The sequence below is a fragment of the Megalobrama amblycephala genome, linkage group LG1 (genome assembly GCF_018812025.1).
Source record: "Megalobrama amblycephala isolate DHTTF-2021 linkage group LG1, ASM1881202v1, whole genome shotgun sequence".
Lineage (NCBI taxonomy): Eukaryota > Metazoa > Chordata > Actinopteri > Cypriniformes > Xenocyprididae > Megalobrama > Megalobrama amblycephala.
Window position 1 is genome coordinate 15,674,997 of NC_063044.1, and position 19,591 is coordinate 15,694,587.

The 19,591-nt window shown below is 35.2% G+C and overlaps 1 protein-coding gene across 1 annotated transcript in view; it reads left to right on the top strand.

Moving 5' to 3' along the window:
- The first annotated feature begins 1,954 nt into the window (after positions 1 to 1,954).
- tmem104 (transmembrane protein 104) overlaps positions 1,955 to 19,591 on the top strand; it is a 52,707-nt gene continuing 35,070 nt past the window's right edge. The window contains exons 1-8 of the mRNA XM_048183444.1: positions 1,955 to 2,236; positions 2,519 to 2,591; positions 3,949 to 4,070; positions 9,088 to 9,169; positions 10,575 to 10,671; positions 10,778 to 10,858; positions 15,469 to 15,568; positions 16,156 to 16,252. Coding sequence (XP_048039401.1) covers positions 2,547 to 2,591; positions 3,949 to 4,070; positions 9,088 to 9,169; positions 10,575 to 10,671; positions 10,778 to 10,858; positions 15,469 to 15,568; positions 16,156 to 16,252 — 624 coding nt within the window. The 5' untranslated portion in view covers positions 1,955 to 2,236; positions 2,519 to 2,546. The remainder of the gene's footprint in view (positions 2,237 to 2,518; positions 2,592 to 3,948; positions 4,071 to 9,087; positions 9,170 to 10,574; positions 10,672 to 10,777; positions 10,859 to 15,468; positions 15,569 to 16,155; positions 16,253 to 19,591) is intronic.

The following is a 19,591-nucleotide window of genomic DNA, read 5'->3' on the forward strand; positions in this document are numbered from 1 at the left end:
TGGTTAATACATTAATGTTAATAAATGAGACCTTATTGTAAAGTGTTACCATTTTTATTTATACTGTTTTTATTTCTATGATCAGTTTGTGGAAAGGAGTTCAGTTAGGAGGTCAAAGGTTGTAGAAGCTCATTAATCATGTACAGTAATGTCTGAAGAGATTGAAATCTTACAGAAGAGAAGTCAGTCAGTTAAGTTAGTGGCAAAACCTTTTACAGTACTTGAGTATTGTTGTCTTTTACTGCATATGGTAATTCATACTCAGAAAGTAGAACTGAATGACATTCATTATAAGATGATTAGTTAAAACATTTCAAATACACCTGCAGAATATTTTTTCTAGTCATGTATTTCGCCATTGAGGATTTCGTAAAAATAGTGTGTAAAAATCTTGTCTCGTCTCGTCTCGTGAACTCAATCTCGAGTCTCGTCTCGTCTCGTGAGATACCCGTCTCGTCACACCCCTAGTTGTTATACATTCAAGAATTACGTGAGAACTAGTTAGGCTGGCTGTCTTGACACACAAAACCTTTGCGATCAGCATTAATTAGTGTGTTAAATAGGCTACAAGTCCGGCACTGTTGACCATTTTAATCAGATGTTTAACCCTTAATGGGTCCCTTGGGTCAATCTGACCCCACTGACAGTTTCCTTCGTTTTTAAAAAGTGTTCCCTTCATCTTGGGCATGAGACTCTGTAACATTTCCTAAATCTATCTAAACATGCACAAAAAAATCTGGACTTGATTTGGTTGTTCTAAAGGTGTGTATATATATATATATATATATATATAAAAAATCACTGATTTAGTCACTTGGGGTCAGATTGACCCCACATTGAAAATGAATGGGAAAATGAAAAAAATTACTTTTTTTTTTTCTTTTTTTTTCTTTCATTTGTCAAAAAAAATAAATCTAGTATAAATCTTATCCATAGTATAAATGTTCTACATTTCCATAAAGGTCTGGTCCTAGACCATAAACAATGTGGAACGAACTTTCACACACACACACACGCACACGTGTGTGACTGCAACCGAGAGCATTTTTATAGAAATTGGCAAATAAAATCAACAAAACTGGCCTAAATCTGAAAAATCTTACATGTAAATAAAGGTCTGGTCCTTGACCATAAACACAAAGTCGAACAAACGTTCTGTCATACACACACACACACAGAAAAACAAAGACACACAGAGACACACATGTGTGACTGCAACAGAGAACATTTTTATAGAAATTAAAATCTTTATAATAAAATTTAAAAATAAATCTGAACAATTTCCATACATAAATGAAGGACTAATACTAGAGCACAAAGGCAGCGTGGAACAAGCATGTTCACAAATTATATCATAAAGTTGTGAGAAGTTGAAGCATGAAGTGAAAAAAAAAAAAGATTGACCTCTATTGGATATATGTGCTCATTGCACTTTCTTTCTTAAACTATAATTCCTAAAGATTTCCACAAACCTGTAGATGGTAGTATTCTATCCCTAACACATGAGCAATGTCCAAATACAATTTAGATTTAATTAAGCTCATCATTAAAGTGATTTTTCATTAAAAATAAATTTTTCATAAGCCAATGTATGGCATAGTTAAGTAATTGTGCAATAAATAAGTAAAAAAAAAATACAAAATATCCACAAAAACAGAGGCATAGATAAGAAGTAAAAAAAAAAAAAAAGATATAGTTTATCATATAAAAAATGTATATTTCCTTATGCAATCGCTTTGTAAAAGTTTGGGGTCAATCTGAAAGGGACTGAATCGTCAGTATAATTAAGGGATAAAATGTATATATTTTTTGTAAACCACGTTCCGAAATGATGCTTTGCTTACTAAATTAGTGAATAACTCACAATATGATAAAAAAAATATCTTATTTGCTTCCATACTGCGAACGTCAAAGCGTCTTTTTCATAACGTCACCACAATTCCGCCAATCAGCGAATACTTCCGCTCTGCTACGCCACACCCTTTATCAGGAACAGTTTCCTGCTGACGTCCTGTTTACTCTTTAATTTTAATGGAATTTCTGTCTGAAACAGAGGAACTTCTGCAGCCTGTCTTAATTAACCGCTAACAGTTAATAAAATAATGGGGAGGTGTGCACGATGCGGTCTGCTTTGTTATTACGTTGCATTTGCTCGCGAGCTGCGTTGCTGAAAGTGAAGACGTTACAAGAAAACAGTCTCGTGCTTTCCTAACGACATCACTTCACTTGACGACAGGTGAGCCATATCTTTCTGTTATCAAAATAATGGTTTTATAAAGTTGGATATGATATATTTGCTATAGTAAAACAGTCACATAAAGCAGTTGAACATTGAAAAAATCTAGTATATACTTATTAAATCTGTCATATTCTGTGACAGCTGAGTGAATATAAATGAAACACAAACAACGGTTGATGCTAGTCATGTTACACTAGCCTTCTTATGTGCCTTTGGCAAAATTGCAGTGTATTAAATATTAAAACAGTCTTTTCTTTCCTCGGCGTTGTAAAATTTCAGGTTTGAGAGTTGTGTTTTTCTCTTCGAGATGGCTGGAGGCATTACAGAAACAGGGGAGCCTTACTCACCATTTGTAAGTATTAACGTTACTTCTGACTAAGCAAGTAGTTGTAGATGGAGAAGGTATTGATTAACTTGTTTGAACTACTTTGCCTAATCACACTGGTCAGTTTAACCGTTCTGCACACTCAGCTCTTTGTGTCCTTAGAAAAAGTCTTGTGACAATATCATAGTACAGAAAACTATCATGTCATGATGTGTTTTCTTTTGCTCTGTATTGAAAGGCTGCCTACCTGCATTCATGAAATAGTTCAAGATTTGATGACTGTAATTTTGGCCTGAATGTACTTCTCTTTTCACCGTTTTTCAGACTTTGATAACCAAATAATGCAAGATAACTGTTGTCATAAGTTCCTTATGTGCCTTTATGTCACTTGGAGTCATGTGATTCGAACCACACACTTTGTGATACTCATTTAAAGAGGAAATGAAAGCGCATGGAACCAGGAGAAGCATGTTTTAATGACTCAAATCAGCAGAAAGCTGTGCATAATCCATACTCATGTATTTTTGGAATGTAGCCTTGCGTTTTATTTGAACACCTTTTCCTGTCTGACAGTCTGGGAAAATGGCTAGACGGAATTAAATTGTAAATGAAATTAATTGTGTTAAATGTGTCAAATTGAACAACAATAAAGATATTTTTACAAAGTCTTTAACACATTAATTTTTGACCTAAACTAAAACTAACAGACAAAGAGTGAAAACTAATTCAAAGTAAACTGAATTAAACGAAAATATAACTAAACTGTCTTTAGGACCCACTTTTATTTATTTTTAGACAGTTCAAGATATAAATAAGAGCCTCCAAATTTGTTTTTTAATGCAAAAATTGCTTCCAAATACCAAAATATACTTTGGTTTTCATTTACAAGCTCTTTGAAAATAAACTACTTAAAATAATCCAAACTAAATCAATACGCTTGAAGTAAGTTGAGTGAATGTACAGTATGTCCTTTACCTACTTTGTTTTGCTCACATTAGTTAAAGGGAAGCATTTTTATTTTTAGGTAATCATAAGAGAAATGCTCATCACTTTTTAATGGAATTAACAGTACATACTGTATGTCAAGCTCATGACTAATTTTCAGTGGACTTTATTGATTTATATGTGGTTTGTGCACTCAAGTGGCAGGAAATGCAGTGTTGCTCAAATGAATCATCACATACATTAGCTAATTGAAATGCATGATAGTGAAAAATTCCAGACACGTCATCTTTGCAGGACAGCTGATACATAATGGGACCTTTGTGTGATAACATTTCAGTGCATTGTAAAACCTAAGTGCTTGTTATACATTTTCTTTTTTATCTGTGATCTCTGAAAACTTTGAATCCGCTATAGACATGTCTGTTTTGTGTTTATGTAGGTTGGCCTGGTGTACATGTTCAATCTTATTGTTGGCACTGGTGCCCTGACCATGCCCAAGGCCTTTGCAGCAGCTGGCTGGGTAGTCAGCGTCTCCCTCATCTCATTTTTGGCTTTTATGAGGTATGCTCTCCCTATAGGATTTTTAAAATCCATCGCATTCTCTTTCTTTCTCTCTTTTTCTCCATTAAGGCTTGGTATGAGTTGGTATGAAGAGACTTTTTGAGACTTTTTACATTGAAAAAAGTGTATTAACTAGCTCCTTTCATGCAGCAATCCCGGTAAATTACTGTACAATTACCAGAACGAGTTTTCCAGTAGATCCACAAACGTGCCGTTCACACAAACAATGGTGTTCCGTCTTTTTACCAGTAAGATACCATTCACATTTCAGTACCAAAATACCGGTAAACTCTGTGTGTGTCAATCATCGGAAATAGATGTTTTGTTCATCTATATGGATGATAAGACACGGCGCAATAGTCAGACGTCTGTCTAGCACATCTTTACATAGAAAAACAATTAAAAGCAGTGTAGTTGGCTACAAAGAGCTTTATAATTGGTCCAAAGCAGACATCTTATGTCAGTACGTTCTGACCTCCTACATGCGGATACTGGATATCTTCATTCTTTGTTCACACTCAGCAGCATACCAGTAATTTACTGGTAATGTTACAACTTCTCATACTGAGAAAATAGCAGAACTGATTTACCGGTATTTTTGAAAAGGTCCTGTTCACACATGATCTCTCAGTGGTAATTTACCGGTAATTTACCATTAAATTACATGATAAAACAAGGGTCTACATTGCCAAAGCACTGGTAAATAGTACACACACACACACACACTGTAATGGGATCAATGATTCATTATATTTATTACAATAAGTATTGTATCCTTTGCACATATTTTGGGAATAATTGATAAAAATAAGAAACAGTGACCTCAAGTGACACTCCAAAATGTCTGAATTAGTGTGCATTATATAACAAAATGTAGGGTAATCAAAATGTAATCTTTTTTTTATTTTTCCCAAATTCTATGTTTTCCATTTATTTTTATTTTTTGGGGGGGATTCCATGTTAACACTTTAATTTTTTAATGATTATTTAATTATTTAAAAGAGAATCAAATGAAAATGTAACTATTCCTTTTATTTTTGCTGGCAAACAAAGTGCTGCAGTAAGGCCCTTTCACAATGAAGGACGATAACTATAAGGATAACAATAAAGATAGTTTAGTTGTAAAAAATCTTTCTAAATGTGAAAGTCCACACCACAACTATAACAAAAATGGCACAGAGAAACATTATCGTTGGATTCACTTTCACAATGATTTTTTTCCAGCTAATGAACAATAAACACCTTGACAGCCAATCAGATTCCTTTCTGCTTTAAAGAGCTCAAGCATTTAAAGCGGCAGATGACAAAACTGAAGCACATTGTTATAATAAACAGAACCAATTCATGCGTTTGTATGGATGTCATCAAACTGTATTGTGTTACGTCCCAGTCTTGGGGCAACGTGGAGTAACATGAATGAAGAACGTCACATAAGGAAAGCGTGAATTTTCATGTATTGTAGGAGCATTCAGTCTTTTTTTTTTTCATTTACAAGTCACTATGTAAGCTTTGGAAATGGGAATCCACGCTTTCCTTATGTGACGTTCTTCGTTTATGTTACTCCACATTGCCCCTAGACTGGGACGTAACATACATTGGGGGCTCGTCCGGGATAATATATTGTTGATTAAAGAATATCCTTTTTTGTTTGCTGATACTGCCTCTAAGACTATTGTTATTATTACTTTGAGAAGTAAAAGTAGGGCTGGGCGATATATCGCATGCGATTCTCACGCGCATTTCGTCAGTAAAGCCGGTTCCCTGATTACCGCTAAATCGCCATCACCTGCTTTAAAATGGAGCGCCTTTTAATAGAAAGAGCCGTAATTCACTGATAAGCCACGCAAAATCGGGTTCATTATCGAAGTCGATTCATCTTCGATACTGAACGCGATTTTGCGTGGCTTGTCCGTGAACTACGGCTTTGTCTATTAAAAGGCGCTCCATTTGAAAGCAGGTGATGGCGATTTAGCGGTAATCAGGGAACCGGCTTTACTGACGAAATGCGCCTGAGAATCGCATGCGATATATCGCCCAGCCCTAAGTAAAAGTATTTTTTATTTTCTTCTTGGTGTTTGCGTTCTACTGGTTGCTGTTTTCTTATTAATGCTAGGCTTGATTATTTTGAGTTTTGACATATCAGGTTTAGGAGGCTGTTCGTATTAGATTTCCATTGATACTCTTTGTGGTGGTTTGCCAAATGGAGTTAGAATAGGTCTCTAATTTGTGTGTAGTTAGGGCATGAATTTGAGAAGTGTAATTCTGTCTCTATCTCATCTTGTGTCCAATAAGAGCATGGCATGTCTTCTTTTGGTCTTCTTTGCATGCTATCTCTCTCTGTCACTCGCTCATCTTTAGCTGACCTCTCAACCCTGTTACTGCTGCCGCTGGTGCTGTGGCCATCAAAACACATTTATCACCTTTGCCAACCTGCCAGCTGTCTGAGTCACTGACAGAGCCCAGGGGAGAGTTATGAGTGTTTAGATGAAACAGGATGGAGCTGTATATCAATGAAAATCCAGAGGAAAGGGAGCAGACAGCAACGGTCTTTAAATACAGGTTATGAGAGGAAATGTCCAAATGAAACTGATGTTATGTAGATGACATGCAGTTTCTCATATTTTACAGTAGGACTGAGTGATATAGTTCATAAGGGTCATGACATGAGAAATCAAATCTGCCTTGATCTTTTGACATATAAGAGGTCTTTGTACCATTAAAACATCCTGCAAGTTGCATATCTTAAATGTCCTCCTTATTGTAAACAAAGCATTTATTCAGTCAACCTCCGAAAACAACTCATTTTGATATTGAGGGATTCATGACATGTCACAGGCAAATACATTTGCATATGACTGCCTCCAGAACAAGACATCGTCGAATAGTTGTACATCATCGCACCATATGCCCCGCCTACCAGCGTTCAGTCGCTTAACGGCTGACATTTGCCTACACTAGATGTGAGCGTCGTGTCAAAAGCAAATAGAACCCATTATAATCAACGATATACAGATGCGTGTTCACTTTCTGACATACTTCACGCGCTTGAGTCAGCTGACAACAGGACAAATTGGACAAGTGAAAGAACTTTCGCTAAAATGCGTCCAGTTTAAACAGCTCGTGTTCAGTCTTCAGAAGGATCCCAGTGTCGGAAACAAATGGATGGTTTATTCCACATTGTTTTTCATGAAATAAACACAAGGAAGAATGATATTCAATCATTTCCATTTAAATGCACTAGTGCTGTCAAACGATTAATAAAAAGTATAAATAAATAATAAAAAGTTTGTCTTTACATTTTATACAGTATGTGTATATTTATTTTGTATATTTAAATACACACATGCATGTGTATATTTAACAAAAATATTTTTATACATAAAATATTTATATTTATGTAGAATATATAAATATCCGTACATACATGTAAATATTTCTTAAATGAATGCATGTATGTGTGTAATATATATATAATTTATATATATATAAAATGTGTGTGTGTGTGTGTATATATATATATATATATATATATACACATATATATATATATATATATATATATATATATATATATATATATATATATATATATATATATATATATATATATATATATATATATATATATATATATACATATATATACAGTACAGTCCAAAAGTTTGGAACCACTAAGATTTTTAATGTTTTTAAAAGAAGTTTCGTCTGCTCACCAAGGCTACTTTTATTTAATTAAAAATACAGTAAAAACAGTAATATTGTGAAATATTATTACAATTTAAAATAACTGTTTTCTATTTGAATATATTTCACAAAGTAATTTATTCCTGTGATGGCAAAGCTGAATTTTCAGCATCGTTACTCCAGTCTTCAGTGTCACATGATCCTTCAGAAATCATTCTAATATGCTGATCTGCTGCTCAAGAAACATTTAATGTGTACAATTGTACAAAATATTTGTGTACAATATTTTTTTTCAGGATTATTTGATGAATAGAAAGTTCAAAAGAACAGTGTTTATCTGAAATCTAATCTTTTGTAACATTATAAATGTCTTTACTGCCACTTTTGATTGATTTAATGCATCCTTGCTGAATAAAAGTATTCATTTCTTTAATTTCTTTTCAAAAAAATAAAAATAAAAATTCTTACTGACCCCAAACTTTTGAACAGTAGTGTATAATGCTACAGAAGCTTTGTATTTCAGATAAATGCTGTTCTTTTGAACTTTCTATTCATCAAGGAATCCTGAAAAAAAAAAAAGTACACAACTGTTTTCAACATTGAAAATAATCATAAATGTTTATTGAGCAGCAAATCAGCATATTAGAATGATTTCTGAAGGATCATGTGACACTGAAGACTGGATTAATGATGCTGAAAATTCAGCTTTGCATCACAGGAATAAATTACTTTGTCAAATATATTTAAATAGTACACAGTTATTTTAAATTGTAATAATATTTCACAATATTACTGTTTTTTACTGTATTTTTAATTAAATAAATGTAGCCTTGGTGAGCAGACGAAACTTCTTTTAAAAACATTAAAAATCTTAGTGGTTCCAAACTTTTGGACTGTACTGTATATATATATATATAAACACACATAATAAATATACACAGTAGACACATATATTATGGGAAACAAACTTTTATTTTGCATGCCGTTGAATCAGACTTTTTAAAATAATTCTTTCTGCTTAAAGTAGTTTTTTTCAGTTAATATTATTTTTTCCACTCACATAACCTTATTTACGTCAGCACAACATAAAAGTCGTCTCAGGTGGGGAAACGTGTGACATTTTAATGAAAATATGACAAAGAGGCAAAACGTACAGACTTCAGCTTTAAAATAATGTGCAAAATCATGATGGTCAGTTTATTTTGTTGTTTTTAAGGATTTTCGTTCCTGATACCAGCTCTGTATATTGTTTTGTCTGCATTTTGTTTTTCCTTCTTTTTTTTTTTTTAAACATGCTACATATGAAGTTTTTAACTTTCCTGTCTTCTCTCAGTTTCATGACCACCACATTTGTGATTGAAGCCATGGCTGCTGCCAATGCCCAGCTGCGCTGGAAGAGGAGAGAACAGGAAGAGGTTAGTGACGTCACCAGTTTACCCTGGTTACCCTGAACACTATGTTCTTATTCAGTTTTAGGGTATTCCCTATGAAAATTACACTGATCATGGAAATGTTACACGTCCCACTGCAGGTAATCAAGCCAGAAATTTGAAACTTTAAATGATACTGACCTATTAGTGAATGAAACAGGGCCATTTAGGGCAGATGTACTAAAACAGCTTTGACGTATGCTTAGAACGAGGCCAATGCTTCTAGTCAGTTTGACCCGATCAAACAGAAAACAGAAATCCTATATAATGGCCTACACAACTATAACATCAGAATGTTTATACTCTTATTTAAATAGATGATCTCTTTTCAGCAACAGCATATGTTGTGCATATAATGTGTTTATACTGAATAAGCATGTCAAAACCGATTTTGCAGTGTAGCATGACAAATGGTACCTCGTTTTTATCACATTAAACTGCGCATTATATAACTGAGGAAATAATCAAACCTGTTCTTCTACAATGTCCTCTCTGTCATATGTAACATTGTCTTAAGCCCGGGATACACTGCACGATTTTTGGCTCTCCCAGACGAAAGATTGCCATCGTGAAACAATCGTGGCGATTTCTGTGATCGTGGCTCTTAATCGGTGGTCCTATGTCGTACAGTGAGAGAGGTTCAAAGACAGCTGTTTTCCCGGTCTTGCGACCAAAGATAGCCTACGATAGTTTTCTGACAGTGTCAGAAATTCAGCCTGATCAACGCACAGTGTATCTGTTGCTACGACCTACATCTACTGACCAGCCAATAAAAATGCGACATGAAATCAATGCGCTAAACCTTAAAACTGCTTGCCTCAAGCTCTTTTCCCTTCTTCTTTCGCCGCTTCCTTTTTATTTTCAGCACACATAAAAACTACAACTGCCAAAGTGTGATTCAACATGGTGTTTTGTTTACCACTAGTGATTGCTGATGACGTTTTATTCTTCTATAGAAACTTGCATCGTAGCCTACGAGTCAACAGGTGTCCTCATTGTACAGTCCATATGCATGTTGTACCCAAGATTAGTAGATCCATGTCGCACAGTGAGATAAAGTAATGATCTTATAAGATTGCTAAAATCAAAAAAAAAAAAAAAAATTAGGCTGAATGTTCACCATAAAAGTGAAACAAGCTATATTTCAAGCCTTTAAACATTTGAGGTTGGTAAGATTTTTTACTGTTTTTGAAAGAAGCCCATTATGCTCACCAAGGCTGCTTAATGCTACCTTGGTGAATAAAAGTATTTAAAAAAAGTTTTGAACAGTCGTGTACTGTATGCTTGCTCTCACATATGTGAAAAGTGTAGGGTTTTTTGTTTGTGAGCATGTTTGTTTAGGGCCTAGCATTAGTAAATAAACTAATTTTGTTGTTACAACCATTATAAGATTAATGACAGCGACTCCAGCTCGGACTATTCAGATGATGAGGTCATTATCCGGGGACGATCAGAACCCGTCGAGACACGGCCCATTCTTTCTGTCCGTAAGTGCTGTTTGCATTGTATTGTCTTTGTTAGTATAATGGTTTGCAGTGTTACCCAAGATCAAATTCTCAAGGTCATTATTGGTTTTGTCATCTGATGTTACAGAGCGTGCCGCGAATATAGACCACTTTGACATTGTCGAGAGAGTCGAGATGGGACAAATGGCCTCCATGTTTTTTAATAAAGGTAAGACTTCTTGCGTCATTATGCACTACAATGTAATCTCTGTTAAGACATTTAGCTTTATAAGGCTATTAAACAGGCCTTAAATGATGGCTTCTGAAGGTCAAGTTTTGCTTCAGTGTTCAGTAACAGTGAACAAGGTTATTTGCTGCTAATGGGGTGTAATTAGAACTAGTTAAATTGCTTTTGGTTGTAATTACCTCACTGTAGATCTGTTATCTACACTAATATAAGGAAACGAGAGGCTTACTTAAAGATGGAGAACCCAGGTAATGAGAATCTCTTGATGAATATGAAGAAGACGCGTTCACCTTGAACTACAAACCGAGGTGTATAGTGATTCCTATTTTCAGGATTCTTGCCCTCCTAAGCATCATTTCACAAGCTGCACTAGACAAAGGCTGACTCAACAATGCCCTGAGCAGCCTTGCAATATCTCAACAGCATTGCTTTTGGCATCTTCTCCAACTATCAAGCAAAGGACGGACATCAGAATTGGCCTGCTTCTCTGTTCCATTCAGGGTTGGAAATTAACAGGGGCTTGGGGCAAAAATGCCACAGAAATGAACAAAAATGCTCTTGTACAATTACAATAATTCTATTATGATGATCGTGGTTAAAGTGAAACTGAATAAAGTGTTGATTGCAGCATTACAGTTAGATCTGCTCATGTTGCATCAAAGATTTCGTTTACACATGTTTTGAAGTGTTGAGTGTTATAACCAATCACACACATTTCAGCCGTAGTACATAAACATCAAAGTGCAGATACAGTGTAAATGAGATTAATTTTGCAGTGTAGAAAATGTTATCATCTACTCGCAGCTTCTGTGTTTATAACGGGAGCTTTTCGAGAGGGCATAACTCGGTGACCTTGCGCTAGGCTAAAGTGACGGGGAACTTTCTTTGCTTGCTTTCTGTATTTAATTTATTCCCAGTTTGAAGAACCGTTTCGTTCTTCATGCTGCTAAGATAATGAGAAGTCTTGATTTTCTAACTCATAAAAAGGCAATAAACTAATTCAGAAACCATTTTTAACTTGTTTTGTCTGTGTAGCCTAGAAGAATTTATGGTGAGACGTTTTTCCACACATATAATTTTTTTTTTTTAATGTATTCTATTAAACAACATTAATAATCATTATCATACAACAATAATGGTTATAATTTCAGTTCTGCCCTGTAATTCCGATTTTTTTTTTTAAATTTTATAAATTATATACTTCATGTAGGATATTTACACTATGCAACATTATGCAGTTGTCATTAAATTTACATTTATGCATTTATTATGTATTTAAATTTCAGTCTAAATGCATGTACGCCACCTTTTGAGCAACAATAAACAGTTAATGTGAATAAACATCCCATGTCAGATGCTTTACTAGGCTACAATATCACTCTTTTTGTAAATGCATTTAAATATAATAAAGATGCACTTATAATTCAAATTTGGGTTGATATAGTTATGGCTGATAAACAATGAATGGCATATTAAAATTCTAGACTTTTGTCTAAATGATAAAAAAAAAAAAAAAAAAACCTCTAAAAAATACAATTCAACCATTTTAAATGCCTAAAATGAATAACTTTAAGTGAGGTAAAAATTAGGGGAAATGAGCATACACAAATTAAACATGGCTCAGTTTCTTCCATCAAATCCAGTTTTATAGTATTTAACATAAAAGATAACACAGATACAGTAACCATAAAAATTGCCCTTAGAAAAAAGAAAAAAAGCCCCTTAATGGAAAAGTTCATTTCTGACCCTGGTTCCATACATCCACAGCATGTGATGGCAAACATTATCCACTAGGTGGCGCACTTGTTACACCCTCCAACAAACCAGCACCGCCTATTATGCGCTTCACACACTCACGTTTGGTAAACACAAGCACGCACTTGTAGCTTCAGAGCTTTGTGTTTTCTCGGCACAGACGTTACATACTCGCCCTGTCGACTTTTGTTATTCTATTAAGTGTGATGTGTTAAAATAGCTCTCTGTGTGTGCTCTGACCTTTCCCAGCATAGAATGGAGTGAAGTGGCCAATTTGGAGTTGCACTTGGGAGAAACTAATAACTATCTGAGCAGACTCTGATCGTAAATGTATTAAATGGAAGCATAACTCATTGTGAAGGAGATTAGTTTACTTAGTGTGACTTTAGTATTGACTTTAGCTTTAAATATAATTCTTGTTTGCCCTAATGTCTTAGGACTTGCTGTCTTTTTAATCCTAGAGCAATTGCTAAACGCAGCCTTTGTAATGGGGGTGATCAATCCATGAGCTGCCATTCAGCGGAAAGAAACTGCAGGCTTTTATACGCCAAAATGATTTGTAATTAAAGGCTTTAATGTTTGTGAATGGACTTTAGGATTGTCGAGGCAGGTGGGAGGTTGTTTTTACAGAAAGTACACACAGCGACTCTTTGGGTTCAGTTACTTTTAAAGCAGAATGTGAATCCGCTCTGTTCTGAAATGAACAACAGGAAGCCTGGCTCCTGTAATTTCATCAGTGGACAGGTTTCTTCATGGCTGCTGGTTTATCTGGGCTGCTCACAGTGACTGTAACCTTCCCACTGACAGGTTGATTAGAAGACTGCTTCTGATAATGCCACAGAGGAGATAGATTAGCTCATGATTGATTTTGTTTTTAGGTGTGCTTGCTAAGACTATTACTTTTGCTATTAATGTGAATTCTTTGAAATTCCTAACCCTAACTGTTACACTTTCTTGTGTAGATCGTCTTGAACTGTTTATGCTACATGTTGTTTTTGCTCATTGAGGAGAGGCTTGATATCACTTTTCAAAAGTGACATTTTTAAGATGGATCAAAATCCTATAGACTTGAGTTGAAGGAAGAAACTGAACCATATTTAATTTGTGCATACTCTTTTCTCCAAAATCTTTACATTTAGATTACCTCACTTAATGTTATTCACTTTAGGCATTTAAAACGGTCAATTTTGATTTTTTAGAGTTTGATTTTGATTTTTATTATTATTATTATTATTATTATTATTATTATCATCATTTAGACAAAAGTCTATAATTTTAATACATATGACATATTCCTTGGTTATCAGCTATATCAATTTGAATTATCAGTGCATCACTTTCTTATTACATTTAAATGTTAACACAAAAACAGTGGTATTGTAGCCTAGTAAAGCAAGAAGGTTGGATTTAAATTCAGTGAAATTGTGTAAAAAATTCTTTTTAACCCTCTGGTCCTTTTCAGTCAAAAGTAACAGAAAAAATGTACGTTTTGAATTTTTTACATTTGTTTTGCTTCATCGGAATTGGGTGACACTTGGTGACTTTTGTCGCAATAGATATGTGAACACAAAAAAAAAAATCATGGTCATGATTCAGATATGTTAAAGGGTTGAAAAAAAGAAAAAAAAAGTCACACTTGGCTCCTTCACAGTCAAAAAATGACCGACATATGAAATTGAGAAATACGTAAAAATACATAAGCTCAGAGAATCTTTTGGTGGTACAAACTACAGATCAGCCAATGTGCAGAAAAAAGTGCATAACAATGAAGAGGTGCAAAATAGAAGAAAAAAAAAATCTAAACCTTGACAAAAAGTAGTCTTTGAGAATGTCTAAGTATAAATACAAATCTACAACTTAATAAAAAAATAAGTATTTATGTCTGAAAAACACTAGAGAATTTGTATGCATAGAACTATATTGGAATCTAGTGGTTAAACCATGGCATTACATAACTTTTTATTTTTTTACTCCCACCAGATGGCACTAATCTACCTTCAAAAAATTGGATTTTAAATGGATTGTCTCTATTTTAACATGGAATACTGCTTTAATTGAACAAATAATTTAAACATGTATAAGAAAAAAATTGTGTATTAATTTCAACCCCTAAACAAAGAGGACCAGAGAGTTAAGAAATGTCAATATTTCTAAATTTCAAGTATCGGACTTTTTCTCCTTTATAAAAAAAATTGTAAAAAGAGCACTGCAACTGACTTTGCGTTCATAATTTCCCATGTTTTCTGCCAGCTTTTCGCCACTCGTCTTCGTAAAATGAACTGGAACTGACGGCAACATTTGCTGCTTTTTTTATGTGGAGGGAAAGATGACTCAATTAAGCTCATAAAAGAGTTATATCATAAATTTACTTTATTTAAATCTAGTTTAAATAGTCTGTTAGCTCTAGTTGACTTCAGAGTAATTAATGAGCTGATTGGTTGGCTGGACCATTTGAGATCCTCGTAGGAGCTTGACGGTGAATGATGAATGTGTGTTGTGGTGAAGCCGGTCTGTGTTTCCTCCTGAATGCTCTCCATCTCATCTCCAACTGGCAGGGACTGAGTGATGGATGGATGGAAGAACAGGTGAAGAGGAGTGTGGGGTTAATGAAGAGAAGAGCAGGGGGGAATTTCATAATGAAATGCTTGCTTCTTTAATTAGAATGATTTATACGGCTCGTATGTTTAGTGGCTATAGAGTGTTGGGGAGGAACATCAGAGGAATCTTCTTGGGAATGATGCTGCTCATCTTCATGTTCTCTGCATGTTTGTATTTGAAGTGATGTTTTATGTAAAGCCATGAATCTTCAGTATGACACCTGATGCTTCTTTTTGCAGTTGGTGTCAACATGTTCTACATCTGCATAATCGTGTACCTGTACGGAGACCTGGCGATTTATGCCGCCGCTGTACCAGTATCACTGATGGAGGTAACATGGTGAGTTCAAAATCTCTCATCTTGTTCTTGTTCTAGACATTAAAGCAATGGTTCACCCAAAAAATAAATTCGGTCATTTACTCACCCTTGAGTAGTTCCAAACCTGTATGAATTTCTTTGTTCTGTTGAACACAAAGGAAGATATTTGGAAGAATGTTTGTAACCATGTAGATCTGGGGCACCATTGACTTCCATAGTAGGAAAAAATAATACCATGGAAGTGAATGGTGCCTTCAGAGATCTGTTCGTTAACATTCTTCAAAATATCTTTCTTTTTTGTTCAGCAGAAAAACGAAATTCATACAGGTTTGGAACATCTTGAGGGAGAGTAAATGATGACAATCTTCATTTTTGGGCTATCTATCCTTTTAATTAATGAAACGCCAGCTTTACTTTTTGAATGGTTTTGAATTTTTATATTTGCTTGGTTTATAATTCAGTTATATTCTCCTATATCATATTGTATGAGCCATTAAAGACTGTTGTATCAAATATGATTTGCAAACTGTTATATATTATGGTACTTTATAAACTCCTGAAATCGATTCGCAGATGTCAGAAGTATCTAATTGTTTGCCTTCTCGCAGTGGGAATCACTCGTGCAGTGCTGGGAGTGTGAAATACAACGACACAGACTCATGCTGGGGCCCTGTAAGACGCAAAGACGCCTACAGAATGTTTCTGGTGAGCGCAATAGCACCCGCTACACAGTCAAACATACGCACCTCGTTGGCAGCACTTATGCCTCGGCAGGGTGCTGGACTCACAGCGTCTGAAGGCTGAAGGTAAGAAAGACAAACGAGACACTTAATACTTCTGCGTAATCTCTGTGGACTCCTCGCCCCACCGTGTATCAGGAGGCTCTTGCGTGCCCTTGAAATTCACATAGAGCTACAGCACAAGATGCCGGTGTGATTTCCTCCTTGACTTTAGCTTCGCAACAGTGATTGATGTGCTGATTCATTTTGCTCTGCACCACTCTCCTTCATCCCTGGAAATGAGAGAAGTGGCTATCCCATCTGCCAATAAAAAGCATTGTTTCAGCTTTTTTAAAATCTCATCGCTTGGATAAGCCTCTTACTGCATGTTAACCACAGGAAATTATGCTGATTTTAGAATATATACGTGTGCCAATATTTGCTTGCCTTACAGATCTTTATTCCCCTTCATGCTTGGTTTGTCATCCCGTGTTGAGTTTTAAGATGTCACATGCTGTGTCTTTATGTATGTTGTGTATCTGCTGTAATTGAGTTTAGTTTATTAGATCATTTAGGAAGCTAGAAGAAACAACTTATATCTTCTATTCCCAAACTCTGAATTTTTTGACTAGAAGGTCATCATCATGTTCCTTCTGGACATGCTATTAAATAAAGCATCTTTATTTTTATTTTTTTTATGAAAGATTAATCCGACTGGCTTATGAACTGAGTGTCGCTGGGGCTGTTCTCTTCTTCTCATCTTCACTTCCAACTGTCTCTGTTGTTGTGAGGAAGGAAAATTGCCCAATTTTGAGTCTGAGGAATGTCCAAAGGGGACAAGTGTCTGAGCCACCAACTTTATGAGTTTTATCAGACTAGGAGAATCTGTGCCATAGGATGTTGTCTTCCATGGCCATTTAATCAAGCACTTGCCAAGTCTCATTAATGTCATAATATACAGTAATATATTTATACATTCGGCAACAAGGGAGTGTCTATAAAAACTCTTTTGTGCAGAGCTACTTCTGCCATGGATTCAAATGTCAAGTTGGCAGTTTAACAGTTGAGCCCAAGCCTCCGTTATTAATTTTAAAGCGTCACTTTAGAACTAATAACGAAGGAATGTTGAGTCGCTTCATTGGAGCTTATTGTATTATGGTATTATGAGAGAAAGATCGACTAAATGAGTGTATTACCTGCATCTGATATAGCATTCATTCTTCGGGTTGATATCCATAATTTTATATCCATTATATAAAATCAGTTTGTCCATTCAGAATGTCCGCTGAGGAAAGCGATATCTTTGTGCCTTAAAAGTTAAGGGGATTGCCCACGGCACTAAAACAACTTCCTTGTTCTGATGCACTCATAAAGAGAGTCTTTGCCGCCATGGCGTAATAATGTAACTTTCACTTAATCTTTTGACGGACACTTTATTAAATATTTATTTATAATTATTATTTAAATTAACATTATAAAAGACATAAACACAAGCAAACAATAGACAATCAAATAAATAAAAAACATAAGCAAACAATTTAGTCAAACGTACAAAAGTAATGTGTACAAAACATTAAAACATTACATACAAAAAAATGTGTTTGGACAGTATAATTTTCATTGCTAAAAGAGAATAATGAGTGGGAACTTTTCTGCATTTCTGTAATGAGAATTTTGGGGGGAAATGTGCATATTTGTCATGAGAATGAAAAATGAGTGTTTAAAAATGCATAATGGTCTAAAATAGGATTATAGGAATATTTTCTTTGCACATTAACATTTCTTAACTTTTGTTTTATTTTTTTTTAATTTTGAGTTGAAATACGACCCAGACATTTTCCTTGGGAGATTCACCCTTTGAGGTTATGCCATCAAATTTACCATGTCAGCAAAATTAAACACAGATTGGTGCTTCAGTGTTTTAACATGATCACAAAAATGTCAGGTCACATTTGCATGCAAATGAGTGACATTTACATAAATCCCCACCATCTTGGCACTACTTTGTTTTCAGTTTCAGTTTATACTTGGCCCTGTCCAAGAACACTTAACTGATGTTAGTTCATTGCTTTGATTGCATTTTAATTGCCTCGTTAATTAGCAGTTCCTCACTGGCACTCTGTACATTTCTTTCAAATCAAAGCAAGCTAGTCAGTCTAACCAGAGTCCTTGTTCACTTATCTGGCCTTGCGTTCTAAATCAGTGCTGAACATGCCAAATCTATCTCCCGTCCTATTAAGGAGACTGCTGCTGAGACGTAGCGCAAATCTATTACAGGCGCCATGATGTGAGAAAAATGAGGAGATCTAACAGTTTCACCTGTTATTATATCTTAAATCATCTGAAATGCATTCGTGGCACTTTTTGGTTGTCTGCTGGGACGTCATGTTTCTAGGAAATATTCCAGATTATTGAATTGAATCTAAGTGCCCATATGTCCTTCTAACATGTCTTTACAGTGTTTTTATTATATGTATTCCTAAATCATCACGCTACCTTTAATTTTGAAACCTGCCTTTTGCGGACAGAGTGAATTATGACCCTACAGCTACTGTAGTGCAGATGCATTTGTTTTTTCTCCCTTTTGGTGTGTCTTGACTTTGACTCAAAACAGTACGTGGTCTGCCTGAGAATATTTGAGAGTAGTGGTCAGTTGTATCCCCCCGTGGCCGGCGGGATTGATGTTTGACACATTAGTGCAGCCTCATGGCATAAGCTTTAGAAAAGGAAAAAGGGAAGATTAAGAGGCATATTATGCCTTCACATAACACCTTGCCTCACTATAATCCCTGAGTGGGTGGCAGACCGTGACACTGTTCTTTCTCTACCTGTGACACACAAAGAAGGATGTTATGGATGTCTTTCTTCAGGGGAATGCGGCCAAAGAGTTTCCAGGAATGGAGTGTACTGGACTACAGATTCTCAAACTGCGTATCTCCCCAAAGGCCTTTATAGCAGCTGTTTTACTTTGTACTGCTTAACGGCCGTTCTGCACATTGTGTAAAACTTCCTGCCTCAGCAGAGTATGACAGTGACTTTACCCTGACATATAGTAGGGATGGGTTTGGATGGATGATTAGTTGTCTTTGCTCATTATATTATTTTATTTCTAAGCAGTGGTGCTTGAAAAGGTAATGGATTTTGTAATGAACCCAACTATGAGTGTTGCCATGAAATAGTGCAGTCAATTCTAGGCATATGTGAGTGTAGCTACACAAATTGGTTGGGTAAATACTTAGTTTTTGAGCAGTTGCATCTTTAAAGGTACACTATGTACATTGTTTTGGTTGTGCTTCGGCTCTGCATTACAACAGCTATAATGAAA